This window comes from Grampus griseus (assembly GCF_964374135.1).
Source record: "Grampus griseus genome assembly, chromosome: 20".
Lineage (NCBI taxonomy): Eukaryota > Metazoa > Chordata > Mammalia > Artiodactyla > Delphinidae > Grampus > Grampus griseus.
Genome location: NC_139014.1, coordinates 19,849,951 through 19,864,678, shown reverse-complemented (window position 1 = coordinate 19,864,678; position 14,728 = coordinate 19,849,951). Strand labels below are relative to the sequence as shown.

General features: G+C 60.8%; 1 protein-coding gene across 1 annotated transcript; it reads right to left on the bottom strand.

The window, feature by feature from the left end:
• Positions 1-2,076: 2,076 nt before the first annotated feature.
• Positions 2,077-9,360, bottom strand: LOC309838219 (keratin, type I cytoskeletal 42-like; the record flags this gene model as incomplete). Its single annotated transcript, XM_082679240.1, is given in 9 exon segments — positions 2,077-2,249; positions 2,373-2,407; positions 3,395-3,615; positions 3,821-3,946; positions 4,507-4,665; positions 5,814-5,970; positions 6,100-6,182; positions 8,975-9,283; positions 9,286-9,360. Coding segments are annotated over 9 exon segments (1,263 nt in total). The 3' UTR covers positions 2,077-2,151.
• Positions 9,361-14,728: the final 5,368 nt, after the last annotated feature.

The following is a 14,728-nucleotide window of genomic DNA, read 5'->3' as shown; positions in this document are numbered from 1 at the left end:
GGTGGCGGCAGCGGGTGGCAGACAGACACGGAGAGAGGGCTCGAGAGGAGAGAGGCCCAAGGCGTGTGTTGCTGCCGGGGCTCGCCTGCCTCCTTTATAGGCCCCAACAAATGGGCGTAACGATTACAGCAAGTTCGCTCCTCTGTTCCCATTCCCCTGGGCTTTCATCACCGCTGGCTGCCCGCCAGCTCCCAGGTGGCTGTGGGTCCCCTTCCCTCCCACCGTTGGGCCTTTGCATCATTTCTCCAAACCCCCGTGCTGGGCGTCTGCTTGTGTGTATGTACGTGTCCCTGGTCTCAGGCCTGTCACCTGTAATTCAGGCAGGCCCTTCAGCTACGCTTTCCCATGACCTAATACGGACAAGAGGAATAAGCAGGACGTGACGGTCACTGAGCCCTCCCAGGCAGCTGCCCCTGGCCACACACCACACCACACACCACGCCACACACGATGCTGGCCCTGGGCGAGGTGCAGGGGAGACAGCGAGGACCGGTACCCCATCCTGCCTTGGAAACTAGACCCAAACCCACCAGCCTCACCACACAGTAGCTCGGTCAGGTCTCAGATTACCACCCCATTCACAGATAAGGAAACTGGGGCTTGTAGAGGCAAAGTGTCCCACCGCCCCACCCAACTCAGAACGGGGCTGGCAGGGCTTCTTCCTTCATCGCACCCTGCCACAGCAGCTATATGCCTCCCCAGGGGCCTGTGACACACTGGCCCCCTTCTGCAGAGCCCTGACACCAGGGAAGCACCGCAGGGGCCGTGGTTCCCTCTGTCCAGTTTTCTGACCCTGTCCCCATCCCTGGAACCCCCTGGAGACCCAGCGTCCTTTTCTGACCTTTCCCCATCTCTCTCTCTCACAAGTCGGAAGTCCTGGGCTGGAGTGGGCAAAGGGGAGCTTAGCTGCAGGCTGGGGAAGTGGCAGGCTGAGAGGGGGCATCGTGGTAAAGGCAAGAGGAAGAAGGGTGAGGGGCACGCCCCTTCCACCCTCCTCACCCCTCCTATTCCCCAAGAGACCTCAGGCAGGGGGCATATACCTTTGGGTCCCAGCCAGCTGGAAAACTAAAGGACACTGCCCAAGAAGAGGGGCTTCCTGAGACCCCGGCCCTGGCCAGTCCCCTCCCCTCCTCCCCCCTCCCCTCCCCCTCCTCCCTCCTCCCCCTCCCCTCCCCTCCCCTGCAGTCTCCCCCAGGGGCCCCACCCAATCCCCTGACCTGGCCCCTCAGGATGGGCCAGGTGCCCGCCCCACAGCCCCACCCTGCCCTGCCCACCACCCTCAGTTCCAGGGTCCCAGCAGGCCCAGTGGGCGGAATGTGCTCATGTCTCAGACTGCCAATGGCTTCCACTTCCCAGACAGGCCCAGACAGCCCCTGCCAGCAGCCGAGAGAGATTCCCCGAGAGCCCAGCAGCTGCTAAGCCACCAAAGCAAGGAGGACGCCCCCCCACCCATGCTCACATGCAGAGGGGCCACCCCGCCCCCCACACCCACAAGCCCAACAGAGCCGGTCTGGCTTCCTGGACTGGCCGTGCCACTGCCATCCCTTGCACGCTTCAGCACCCTGGACCACCTCTGCAGAAAGCCCCCTGCCCAGCCCCTCTCCCTCCGATCTTGACCTTGTACCGCCCCAGGCTGAGACAGGGAGCTGGCCGTAACAGGTGTGGCTCCCCGGAAAGTCTATGGGGCCCTCCCAGGGACCAGCCACAGGCAATGGGGACCCAGGGGCTGATTCTCAGGAACTTTCCCAACCTGATGGGCTGTCCCACCCCTCAGCCCTCAAGCCTCCCGTCTCCCTCCTTTGAGCCCCAGGCCCGGATGGGGTGGGCAGAACAGGTTGGAAGGGGTCAAGCAGCCCCAAACCCTCAGCAGACTCTCCTTGTCCCCCCATCCCTCAGCCCACACTGCCCAAGCCAAAGACCAGACCGAACCACAGGAGGCATTGAACTTCAAGCAAAGCTTTAATTGCAGTCACTGGGGCAAACTCAGGAGGTCCCCTTGGTGAGGGGCTGTGGGAAGCAGATAAAGAAAGGCAACCGCTCTTGGGCGGTGGCCCAGACGGGCACTTGGGGCACGGCAGTAGTGTGCTGGGAGCTGCAGGCAATGGCTGCCCCTTGACCCTGGAGGCTGGGCTGTCGCAGGTAGACGGGGCCTCAGTGGGGGGAGCGATGGACCTGCTCGCGGGAGGGGACCACCTTGCCGTCCTGGACTTCCTCTATAATGGTACGCCCCTGGCGGGTGGTCACCACGGCTACGGGCAGAGGAGGAGGGAGGCACAGGGAACCTCAGGCTGGAGGCCCTCCCCAAGCCTCCCACAAAGAAGGGTCCTCAGCCTCTCCCCACCCGCCCTGGGCAGGACAGGGCAGGCCCTTACCTTCCCGGGTGGGCGAGGAGTACTGGGTGGCCAGGCTGCAGGGAAAGGGGGACCTGTCAGCCCAGTGGTGTTGGTTGGGAGCCCAGCCCCCAGGGAGGAGGAGCAGCTGGGGAGGCCCCGGCCGAGGGGAGACAGGTCCCAGCAAATCGGACAGAAATCACAGCAGGGAGTATACGGCAAACAATGGCAACCACAGGGTCAAAGGGCACAGGCCCAGTGGGCAGAAGTGAGGAAAGGGGAAGGCCCAGAGGCACTTTGCGGCCACCCAGGGATTTACAAGGAGAAGCTGAGCAAGTGGTTTCTCCATATCCTGAAGGGCCCAACAAATAAACTTAATTAAAGCAGGAGAGACTGTGGCTAGACTATAGATAGACTTAGCCATCGTCATAGAGCAAAACGCTGGAATGTGTGACTAAGCATGGAGACTTCAGAACATCCTCGGCCCCTTTACACCAGGGCCCCATCACCCACCCAACTCCAAACCAGATCGCCACCCATCCCAGGCAATGGGATCACCAACCACGCAATCACTGGAACCAGAAAGCCAGGATCATTATTAACCACTTCATGTGCTAACACAAACGTTCGTTGAGTCCCGCCTGCGAGCCACGCTCGCCCCCGCGTTCAGGCATCCAGTCCTGCTGTTTTTAGCTATAACACATCCTCTTGGTGCAACACCTCCCCTTCCCTGCCCTTCGCCCGCCTTATGGCAGGTCTTCTCTAGCCTGACGACCTTGCTCCAGCCTCCTGACTGGTATCCCTGACCCCACCCTCGCCCCTAGGATGCATTTCTCCCTCTGCAGCCAGAGTGAATGTTCTAAGATGTCTTGATGACCATGCTTCTCTCTGCGCAAAAGCCCCCGTGGCTCCCCACTGCCTACTCCATCAAGTGGGACCCCAACCAGTGTTCTCAGCTTCACCTCCTGCGAACCTCCACACCTCCTCCTGCCTCGGCGGATGCTGGCCCTCCCTGGGTGAAGCCACCCAGACCACCGAGCAGGTGCAGGGCGCCCTCCACTCACTGGGCGTCCTGGCCCTCCAGCAGGCGGCGGTAGGTGGCGATCTCCTGCTCCAGCCGTGTCTTCACGTCCAGCAGCATCTTGTACTCCTTGTTCTGCCGCTCCATCTCGCAGCGGAGCTCGCTCAGCTGGGCCTCGATGCTGCTGCTAAGCCCCTGCAGCTGGGCCAGCTGGGCCCCGTAGCGCGCCTCGGTCTCTGCCAGGCTGCCCTCCAGCGATGCTTTCTGTGGGTCAAGGTGGAGGTGGCTGGGGAGACGGAGCCCCCAGAAGGGGGCCCCACGTGTGTGGGTTTGTGGGTGGGGCAGTAAGTGGGGCAGAGTGTGCAGTGGCAGGCGGGGCAGGCAGTCTCTGGTTCTCCGAGTGGGGGTCCAGGAGGCGGGGCCCGCTCGGAGTGACGGGTACAGGACAAGGAGGGGACAGAGGTCCTACCACGCCGAGCTGGGACTGCAGCTCGATCTCCAGGTTCTGCACGGTGCGGCGTGGCTCCGTGATCTCTGCCCAGCTGCTCGGCAGGACCTCGGTGTTGGTGGCCACCTCGCGGTTCAGCTCCTCCATCTGGAAGGCAGGACGGGCCCTAGGGGCTTGCGGAGGCTTGCAGAGGTGGGGCAGGGGCCTGACCTCCTAGACCTGCCGCTCCCCAGCCTCTGCAGGGCCCCAAGCCCGCCTGCACATCCTGGAACTTGTAGCATTCACCTTGCTCTGGGGTCGTTTGTCTCCTTACTGGACTGCAGGTACCACTCTAGGGCAGGCCCTGGGTTTTACTCTTTTTGTGCCTGTCACTGTCCGGGCACTGCAGCTGCTCCGTGCATGCTTCCTGGGGGCACGAGAGTCTGCATCCAAACACACACCTACCTACGAATGCCCGGGCTGGGAGAACCCTAGTGGGATCAGGAGACCTGGATCTGCTCCCCAGGCCACGGTGAGGGGTTGTGTGAGCGTAAGGCCTCTCTGAGCCTCACGATGTCCCCCTGAACGTGAGGGGTTGGTCCCCTGGTTTCCAAAGGTGCTTCCAGCTGGGAATCCACAGCCTGTGGATCTGTAAGTTTTCCGACATGTGCTCAGCACACGGCGTGTGCACGCACACGTGTGCACACCTGCTCACGCAGGCCACCCACCTTGCTGAAGAGCCAGTCCTCGGCGTCCGTGCGGTTCTTCGTGATCTTCTCGTATTGGTCGCGCATCTCATTCAGGATGCGGCCCAGGTCCACAGCGGGGGCGGCGTCCATCTCCACGTTGATCTCACCACCCACCTGGCCTCGCAGGGCATTCACTTCCTGGGCAGACAGCTAAGCAGGAGCTCACTCAGGGCCATCCTGGGAAGAGTCCCTGGGGCTGCCTTCTCTGTCTGGGGGAGATGGGTGCAGAGGACAGACAGACACAGACAGGCCAACAGCTCCTCACCCTGAAGGTGGAGGTGGATGTCATCACGTCTCAAACATGCAGGGCTGTGGATATCAACAATCTCCCCCAACACACACTCGCGGGGTGGGCTTTGCCCAGTCCCGGTGTGTGCTGGGCCAGGAGAGATGGCAACTCCCAGTCATGGTGGGGGATGAGCCAGGACAACCTCACTCCAGCCCTGACCACCCACCTCACCCCCCGTCACCAACCACGCAGCACGGGCATGGGGAAAGCAGCACCCTGTCGGTATTGGGGGAGTCAGACCTCACTAGGAAAGGTGAATCTGCTGGGGGATGCAATCCCTGTAGCCAGCCTCAAAGCCAAGTAGAGACATTTTCTGGACTCCTGCTACTCGGGCATTAGGCTCCCTCAGCTCAGGCCAGCCCAGAAGTCGGATGGGAAGGAAGCCACAAGGTTCACTAGTCCCCCTGCAGGGTCTTGGATCCCTATCCTTGGGTTGAGCCTTGGGGTCCCTGGGAGATGGGAGAAGTGGCAGAGTGCTGTAGTCAGGCTTGGGTGTGGATACGGCTCAGGCAGACCTGAGGGAAGCCCCACCCCTGTACAGCCTTGGACAAATTCCTCAACCTCTCTGAGCCTCGGTTTCTTCACTCGTAAAGAGAAGAACTTGCTCCTTTCTCCCAGTGAGGCTGTCGGTATCAGCTGAGATATTTGCTGTGAAACACTCATAATGGGCTGGGCAGGTGTTTGTGGTTGTTACGACTATCACTATTACAATTAACTATAATAATTAGGCTGTGTGTTCTTAGACTGATTCACCCATTAGATATTTAACTGCCACCACACGGTAGGCAGTGCCTCGAGGGACAGAGAAGTATCTCTGGGGGGAAAGGGCCCTCCAGACCTCAACCAGGGCCCAGTGAGAGTCTCCCAGGGTCAGAGCCAGGAACCCACCAGAGATGGGAACTGGATGGAGAGCATGGCCCCGGCCCAGGAAGATGTGGGGGCCCCGGCCTTGCTTGTTCTCAGGCAAGTTTCTCCTGCATTCCCGAGCTGGCCTCACCTCCTCGTGGTTCTTCCGGAGGTAGGCCAGCTCCTGCTTGAGGTTCTCAATCTGCATCTCCAGGTCGGCTCTGGCCAGGGTCAGCTCGTCCAGCACCCTGCGGAGGCCGTTGATGTCGGCCTCCACGCTCATGCGCAGGTTCAGCTCCATCTCATACCTTAGCGGGGGAGCGGGGGAGCGGGGGAGGCAGGGAAGCCTGAGCCATGGAGTGCCATTAGGACACCCTCGTACACAGAGAGCCAGACCCCCACCAGCCCCCCGAGCTGTCCCCAAGGCCCAGACTCACTTGGTACGGAAGTCATCGGCTGCCAGGCGGGCATTACTAATCTGCAACACCAAGTTGGCATTGTAGATGGTGGCCGCCAGGATCTGAGGGACACAGTGGGCTTGGTGGGCAAGCGCCCTGGGCAGCCACAGGAAGACCTTGCAACACCCCTCCTGCAGCCCTTTGGAGAGCGGGCCAGAGTGAGGGAGATGAGGGTCCCTGTGGTCTCCTCCTCTGAGCACCCTGCTGGGGGGCTCACAAGGGGTGGGGGCATGATACCCAGGCACAGGTAACCATAGTGCCAGGAAAGATACCCATATGCACCCCTCTCCCACCATGAGGGTCACTGCCCAAGCTGCCTGGACCTCACTCCATCTTTCCCCAATTAAATTCACCTCTAGGGCTTCCCTGGTGGCTCAGTGGTTAAGAATCCGCCTGCCAATGCAAGGGACACGGTTTCGAGCCCTGGTCCAGGAAGATCCCACATGCCACAGAGCAGCTAAGCCCGTGAGCCACAACTACTGAGCCTGCACTCTAGAGCCTGCAAGACACAACTACTGAGCCCACGTGCCACAATTACTGAAGCCCACGCGCCTAGAGCCTGTGCTCCGCAACAAGAGAAGCCACCACAATGAGAAGCCCGCGCACCGCAAAAGAGCAGCCCCAGCTCACCACAACTAGAGAAAGCTGGCACACAGCAACGAAGACCCAACACAGCCAAAAAAATAAATAATTAATTAATTAATTAAATTAAATTAAATAAATTCACCTGTAGGTTCAGTTGCCACCTCCTCCAGGAAGCCCTCTTTGATTCCCCGTCTGGATCTTTCTTCCCCATCATACCTCCCCTCGGCCCATCTCTCTTACACAGTACTTCTCCCAAGTGCAACATTTTTCTGTGACTTTTTTGTGTGTTTTTTTCTCTCCTCCACTGGACTCTGAGCTCCAGAGGAACAAGGCCCTCTCTCATGTCTATCTCCTTCAATTTGGACTCCCCAGCCCTGAGTACAGTGCCTGGCCGAGAGTCAGCCCCCAGGAAACATTAGTTTAATTAAACGATTAATTAAATAATTGATAATATTATGGCTGGCCCCACGTCAAACCTAGGGCAAGGTTTTCTTTTCCCACAGGGTCATCTGGGAGGTTTAAAAGACAACAGGGAAGGGAGAGGCTCTGGAAGGAGCAGAGGGTTGGTTATTATTACTGCTGCTGTCGTTATTGTTGGGAGAAATACCTAAGAGAGGCTCTAGTCAAAGGCCATGGGGCTGGGGGGAGGGGGAGGCCCCTCCACACTGCCCAGAGGAAGCAGAGAGGAGGTCGCGGTGGAGGCGGCAGATGAGCTGAGCAGAATCTGGAGTTTTTTAAGGTTGAGGGCTGAAGTATAAAGCTGTAAGAGGGGGCAGCCCCAGTAAACTCATCCTGGGCCTCAGAGCCCGCTCGTGGCCCTAAGTTCTGAAAAGGCACCCTGAGTCAGGCTCCGTTTCCAGACTGAACCCAAGAGCCAGTCTGACTGAACCCGCCCCAGGGCCTCACTAGGCCCATCGGCAACCTGCAGACTAGGCCCCCATCCGCCTCCCTGCTTAGGAGGCTGATTGGGTCCAGCGAGGGGGCAGTGGTAAAAAACCGCCGAGGGGCAGTGACTCGGAGGCCTGGTGCGCAGTGCACTGGGGGATGGCGGTGAGGAGCTGGCCGACCCCGAAGCTCAGGAACACTGACTCGCCAGGGCTCCCCTGAGTTCCCTGCTGCCCAGATCAAGCCCAGTATCTGGTCTGGCACTCCCAGTAGCTCTGCTTCCAGTGGGCAATTGCAGGAGTTCCCTTCCGGGCCTGGGTCCCGGGCAGGAGCAGGCAAAGCCCCTCGCCGGGCAGCAGGCCTGGTTCTCCACCAGGAAACTGAGTGGGCTGACCCCGGGCCAGCCAGCCCCAAGTCCGGCTCTCCCGAGCCCAGCTTTTGCACCTCTTTGACCTCTCTCCTGCCTCTGGAGGCTGCACCCCTGTAGGTCCCTCCAGGGGCAAGGTTGCGCAGAAGACCCAGGTGCTGTGTTTACAGAATGCCAAGGTCACGTTCACAGAGATCATAGCGTGTGTGTGTGTGTGTGTGTGTGTGTGTGTGTGTGTGTGTGTGTGTGTTGCCTCCTCCATCAGACTAAGTTAGAGAAATATCTCCCCTTGGAAGCTTCCAGTCTGAGTGGGAAGACACAGCTCCTTTCCTCAGGGACCACCCCCCAATCTGCATCTGCAAGCAGAGACAGCCTCTGCTCTTGGGGACCCCCAGAGTGACCATCATGGAAGGAGTGAGGAGGACCAACAATGAAAGTAGCTGTGAGAACATGTCAGACTCAGTGAAATCAGCCCAATGAACAGAGCATAGACTGAACCTCAAAGTGCAGAAGGGACCCCCAGATCCAAGGATAAAAGGCAAGTGCTGTGCATCCAGGAGGACTGCCTGGAGGAGGTGAGGCAGGCGGGGGGGTGGGGCAAACTCAAAGGGGAATGGGATAGTGAGAAGGAGACATTGAGCCTCATCTCCCAGCAGCCACACCAAACTCGTTCCCACACGTATGCCTTTGTCCACACTGATCTCTATACCTGAATGCCATCTGCTGCCCTCAGTCAAGGTTCTGAAGCCTTGCCTGCCCACTCCTCTATCACTCACCCCAAATACCCTCCCCCAGAAAGGAGGAACTCCAAACAGCCTCCCAACGTGGGATGTCCTCCAGGCCTGGGACCAGTGACTGGTACAGGGCTGGGTTCCAGAGCAAGTGAGAGAGTGAGTGAATGAACGAATGGGTGAGGGATGGAGACCTAGGCTGGAGGAGAAATGTTGGCAAAGGTCCAAAGTTGGGATGGTGTGAGTTAGAAGCAGGTACTAAGGACAGAGGGCAGGGAGCGCCCACCGTGCTCCACAGGTCCTCGATGGTCTTGACGTAGTGGCTGTAGTCGAGGGCGGGCCCGGAGCCCTGCTTCTTGTACCGGTCGTGGATCTTCACCTCCAGGTAGGCATTAGACTCCTCCAGAGCGCACACCTTGCCCAGGTAGGAGGCCAGGCGGTCGCTGAGGTTCTGCATGGTCTCCTTCTCGCTGCCCCCCGTGCCCACAGAGAAGCGGGACGAAGACACAGACATGTTGCCAGAGCTGCTGGCTCCCAGGAGGCTGGCGGGCCGGCAGGCACCCCCAACACGGATGGAAGACATCGAGAGAAACCCCCACCACCGGGCACACACAGGCCCTTGACGGAGCCGGAAGTGGAAAGCCGGTGGATGCTGGTGGTGGGGGCGGCCATGGTGTCCACAAGTCATGCGCAGGGTCTGGTTTGCACAGAGGCCCCAGGTAGCCCTTTATAGCCCTTTATAGCCAGGCTAAAGGGCAGCTGGGCCCCTGGCTCTTTAAGTCAGAGCCAAAAGCCCAGCCTCTGTACCAGGCGCCCAGGGCTCAAGCTGGACGCACCGAGGGCATCCCGAGCCTGGCCTGAGCACAAGGGCTTCTTAGCAGCCCATTGTCTGTTAGAAACAAAGGTGGTACTGGAGCCGCAACCCCGGGGTAGGGGGATTCTCCACCCTCAGCCACAATTAGGTGGCTGAGCTCGTTCTTGGGGAAAGTCCGGAGAACCCAGCCCTGGGAGCCAGAAAGGGCCTGGAACAAGGCTCCACAGGCCCAGAGCCTGGGGCTGGTCTGGCCCCCCACCCAGCATTCTTGGGTCCCAGGGAGAGGGTGGAGAGATGCGGGGGACACCCTCCCCTACCGCGTACAATGTGGCCCTGAGGGAGCCCCCCAGGTCTCTTGGGATTATTCCAAGTCTGTGGGAGGAGACGTAGCCCCTGGCCTGGGGGCTGCCCTATCTGAGGGGAATAGTCACAGCCACTGACCTGAGGGAGCTTTGGATCCAAACCTTTCAGGAAGTCAGTTCAAGAGCCTCAGTTGCCTCATTTGCAAAATGGGGGTAATTCCTGCCTCCCAGGGTCTTTGAGGGAATCTGGAGAGATGGTTGACATCAGTCAAGCTGGGGCTGGGGGGAGAAGGAAGCAGAGGGTTAGGGTGACCACTCCTCCTCACACACACACACACACACACACACACACCCCCCGCAGTCCATGAGGGAAGACACTCCCAAGGGGCCCTCAGAGGAGATGCTGAGCGCAGGAGAAGCAGGACCTGTGCAGCGGGTACCCCTCCACGGAGACGCGCCCTGGGGAAGTGTGGCCTCTGCGAGGACAAAGCACAATCCCACACCCTGTCGGCTGGCACCCGTCCATGCCCAGCCAGGAGATTACCAGCCTTAATTGCTTCCGTGCTAATGATTTATGTGCTGCCAGTACCCCAGCGTCTGCACCGGGCCTGTCTGAATGGGGAGCTTCCAGGGAACGGGAGGCCTTCGGGCCAGGCAGGGGCGGAGGGAGACTCGTGGGTGGCCTGGGCTCTCGGCCCACACACAGGGGGAAAGAAAGTGAGTGCCCTCACGCGCAAGGGTGTCTCCTTGCTTGGAGAGTGGGGGCTCCACGAGCTACTGTGAGAGAGGGGACAACCTGACTTTGTCCCGCTCCCACCCCGCCTGTAAAGTCTGGGGGTTCTCAGGGTTCCTGGGAGCACGGAGGGGGCTCAAGGTCAAGGCTAGGCAGCGAGGTCAGAACACCGGGGCTCTTCCATGAGGCCAGACACCAGGGAGGACTTCCTCCTACTCCGGGACAGTCTTGGGGAAGGGAACCAAGAGAACCTGGGGTCACCTGAATGGGTCAGAGGCCAGCCTTGCACCACCCACTCACCTTCACAGGGAATGACCTTCCCCCTTCCCACTGGAGCCAGTCTCCCAGGAAGCCCCCTCCCCCAGAAGCTGACTGATCTCCTCCCTCCAGACAGGCGTCACTCAGTCCAGAGAAGTGAATGTGGAGCAGAGCCAGGGGCCTGGAGAGGGGGCCAGGCCACAGGGCACCACTCACCCTCTGCCTCTCTCAGAGCCTGCATCCCAGCCCGCAGCCCACCTCCAAAGCCCTCAGACCTTAGGCTTGAGGCCCAGTTTGAAGGGGCAGAGAGTTTACTAACCTTCCTCTCTCCCTCCAAAATCACCAAGGTCCCACCATCCCCCCGTCACTTCCATCTGCCACCCCCCGATGTCAGGCTGTGTGTCAAGGTCTGGGCCTCGGTAGCTCCACACCATTGATCCCCCAGACCCTTTGCCTCCGGCCTTTGGAGACTCTGCCACCTCTGAAGCCCCTGCAACACCTCGGCCCAGAGAGGCCTCACCTGCTGCTGAAGGGCAGGCCTGGCTCAACCCCTCTCCCCAGGTGAAAGGACAGGGTCAGGGCCAGGAAGGCCTCCCTGGCCCTCTGGAAAGCGTGGCCACCCTTGGTGGGCCTAAGAAGAGCCCGGACACTCCTCCCGCACCGCTCAGAACAGCCCTGGCCAGGTCCTGCCAACGACGCCACGCGGACACCGAGACCCAGGGTGCCGCAGCGGCAGGGCAGCCGGGCGCTGGCAGCCGAGCCCGGCCTGACGCGGGGCCCCAGCAGCGCCCACTCCCCCTGCCAGGGGAGGAAGGCCTGGCGGGAGCCGGTCGGAGGGCTATGCCAAGGTCCTCTCGCCTGTGAATTCTCCTGCCCGGGCCTGTCCTCCACCCCCGGCAGCCAGAGGGGCAGCGCCAGGCCCACAGCCCTCACGGGTGTCAGCAGCTCGGCCCACAAGGAGGAGGAGAGGAAAAGGAGGCGATCCAGCCCCACAGCCTGCCGGGGGTCGAGCACGGGGGGCAGGGGACAGGAGGAGGAGGCCCCAGGGAGACGGCTGGGACAACTCCCGGCATCCCCCAGTGAGTGTCCCCAGCCAGCCCCAGCCTTGCCCAGCCCCACAGGCCCTGGATCTCCTCGCTAGAGGCTGCTGGACGGCCGGCGTGCTCTCGGGTTGACTAGGACAGACCCTGTCTCAGATTTGAGCAGGACTATAGGGTGTGGGGGGAGAGTCCCCAGGACCGTACCCACCCTACGAGGTTGATGGAAGGCGCAAGGTGCAGGGTGGCCTGGGGGCCCCCGTATACACTTGATGTTCGATAGATGCGTATCGATGTTGACAAAGGTCTCGCCGCATCGGCCCAGTCGACCTTGGCTCCTACACAGGCCCCCCCCCCCCGAGCATTAACTGTCACCTTCCTAGGACAGTGCCCACCCCCACCCAGAACCCAGGGCACGGCAGGTATGCAGCAGGTGCTCTGTAAGTGTTCACTGCGTCCTTAGGAGCAGGGAGCCTGGGCCATGACTGGGGCGGAGACAGGGGCCCAGGAAGGGAGTACATGGCTACCTCTACCCTCCCCCCAAGGGAAAGGGTCCCTATCAGGTGAGGTCAGGAAAGTGAGAGGCCCGGATGTGGGGGTGGGCTCCCAGCTGGGACCTTGGCTTTGCTGGTGAGGAGAGGACCCCAAACCCTTCAGGGGCCCCAGAGACTGGACCCCACCCCCAGACCCTGCCACTAGGGCCTGTCAGCTCCTTTCCTCACAGACACATAGTCCCTCTCACCTGCAGGCACCTTGCCCAGGATAGGTCACCAAGCTCACGGGTGCTCCTCCCTTTACCTCAGCCCTGAAGCCTCCTCACCCCTTGCCAAAGGCACCCTCACCCCGCCACACCTGCCCTCAGGTGGAACCCTCTTCCTCTATTCGGTTTCCTCAGCCACTGTCCTGAGGCCCCAGGGCCGCCCCGCCCAGATCCACCCACTAATGATTTACGGCTGACTCCACAGAAGGCCCCACCCTCCGCCTCGGGGCGGGGCGGGGCTTGCGGGAGGCGTGGAGCGGTCCTGGCGGCCACCTCCCAGGAGGCACGATTCAGAGTCAGAGGCGGGACGTCCTGCAGTGCCCCCTGAACTCCTGGGGTCCCCAGCTGCTCCCTTCCCCACACAAGCACACGCGGCCACCTCCCAGTAGCTGGCTTCCAGGAAACATGTGCCTGGGGTGGACCCAAGACGGGATTCGGCCCCCGGGGAAAGCCCGCCCCCCTGGACAGAGCCACATCAGATGTCCAGGGCCCCGCCCCAGAAAGGGCCCCCATGGGACCCAGGACAGGAGGAGAGGGCAAGGGAGGGCCTAGAACCAGCAGGAACGTGTGAGGAGGAGGTCTGGGAAGGGGAGCCCAGGCCTTCCAGCGAGGGAGGGAACCCTTGCTTCTTCCCAAGGCTAGAAGACTCCAGCTTAACAGGACCAGCTGCTCCCCTCTGCCCCTCCCTCCCTTCCCCCTTCCTTGGCCTCAGGGAGTTATGGGGGAGGAAGAGAGAGCAGGTGGGCCCCCTTTCGGACCTGGGGCTCACCCCCTCTCCTTTGCCCTGCAGGCTGATGGGGCACTGAGGGCCTGGGGGAACCGAGTCAGAAACCCCATTCTCCCAGGCCCCTGGGCCCTGCCCCGCCTGCCCACTCTGCTGTTCGCCCTCCATGCCCTGCGAGGCTGGTTGCTCTCCATTAATTCACCCTCATTTGTCCCTGTTCTTCGATGCTCTTGAGTGATTTCCTCCAGGGGCATGTGTGGCCCGGGCTCCCGGAGAGAGAGGCTTTGTCTCTCCCCTCAGAGTGGAGGCTTCCTAGGATAGAAGCTGTATCTCCCCACTCAGACTGGGAGCTCGCTGGGGGTGGAGGCCGTGTCTCCCCCGTGTGAGTCTGGGGATGCTCTGAGCATGGCCTGCCTCCTTCCTTCACCTGACAGCGCCGGCAGGAAGGGGTGCTCTTGGCTTTTTGACAGCCCAGCCCACCACAGGATGGGATCATTCTGTGCCCGACCAACAGGGGAGCACGCCTGTGCAAAGGCCTGGGCTCCATGGAATACTCCGCCCCACCCCGGGCCCCCCACCTGCTCCCCCCCATTAAACCCGGCCTCATCCCTGAAGCTGCCCCAACCTGGCAGTTTCACAGCCCCCTTGTCCCTGCCTCTGCCTCAGAACCCGGGCCCTGGGCCTTGTTAACATTTCAGGTGTGATACACTTTCTCCAGCAAGGTTTTGTGGGGGAGGAACCACAGCCCCTGATCTTCACGACCCCCGTCGTGAAGCATGTTATCTGTGATCACGACTCCGCACCTCATGAAAAGAGCTCAGAAGGCCGAGTGCAAGAGCCTGGGTCAATGTGGACCCTGCCGTGGACAAGTCATAGCCCTTCTCTTAGCCACATCTGCAAAATGAGGCTACCCGGCTTCCATGACAAACTCTTTGTGGGGCTTACGTGAGAGAGCTTGTTACAGCAGCTGGCCCCAGTCCTTGTGTACACTAGAGATTCGGGGGAAGGGTCAATGACTCCAATGCTGGCTAGGAGAAGGCCCCCGGGGGTGAGATGGAACCCTTCCCTCCCCGTGCTGGGCAGACTCAGGTCCTTATCCCCTTATATGGCAAAAGGGACTTTGCAGGTGTGACTAAGTCGAGGGCTTTGCAATGGGGAGATTATTCTGGATTATCTGGTTGAGCCCAATATGACCACAAGGGTCCTTAAACGAGGGAGGCAACAGGGTCAGAGTCAGAGAAGGAGATGTGGCAACAGAAGCAGAGGTCAGAGGGATGTAGCCATGAGCCAGGGAAGCGGACTCTAGAAACAGGAAAAGACAAGGAACGGTTCTCCCCTAGAGCCTCCAGAAGGGGCTCAGCCCTGCTGACACATTGACTTTAGCCTCCGAAGACGCATTTCAGACCTCGGAC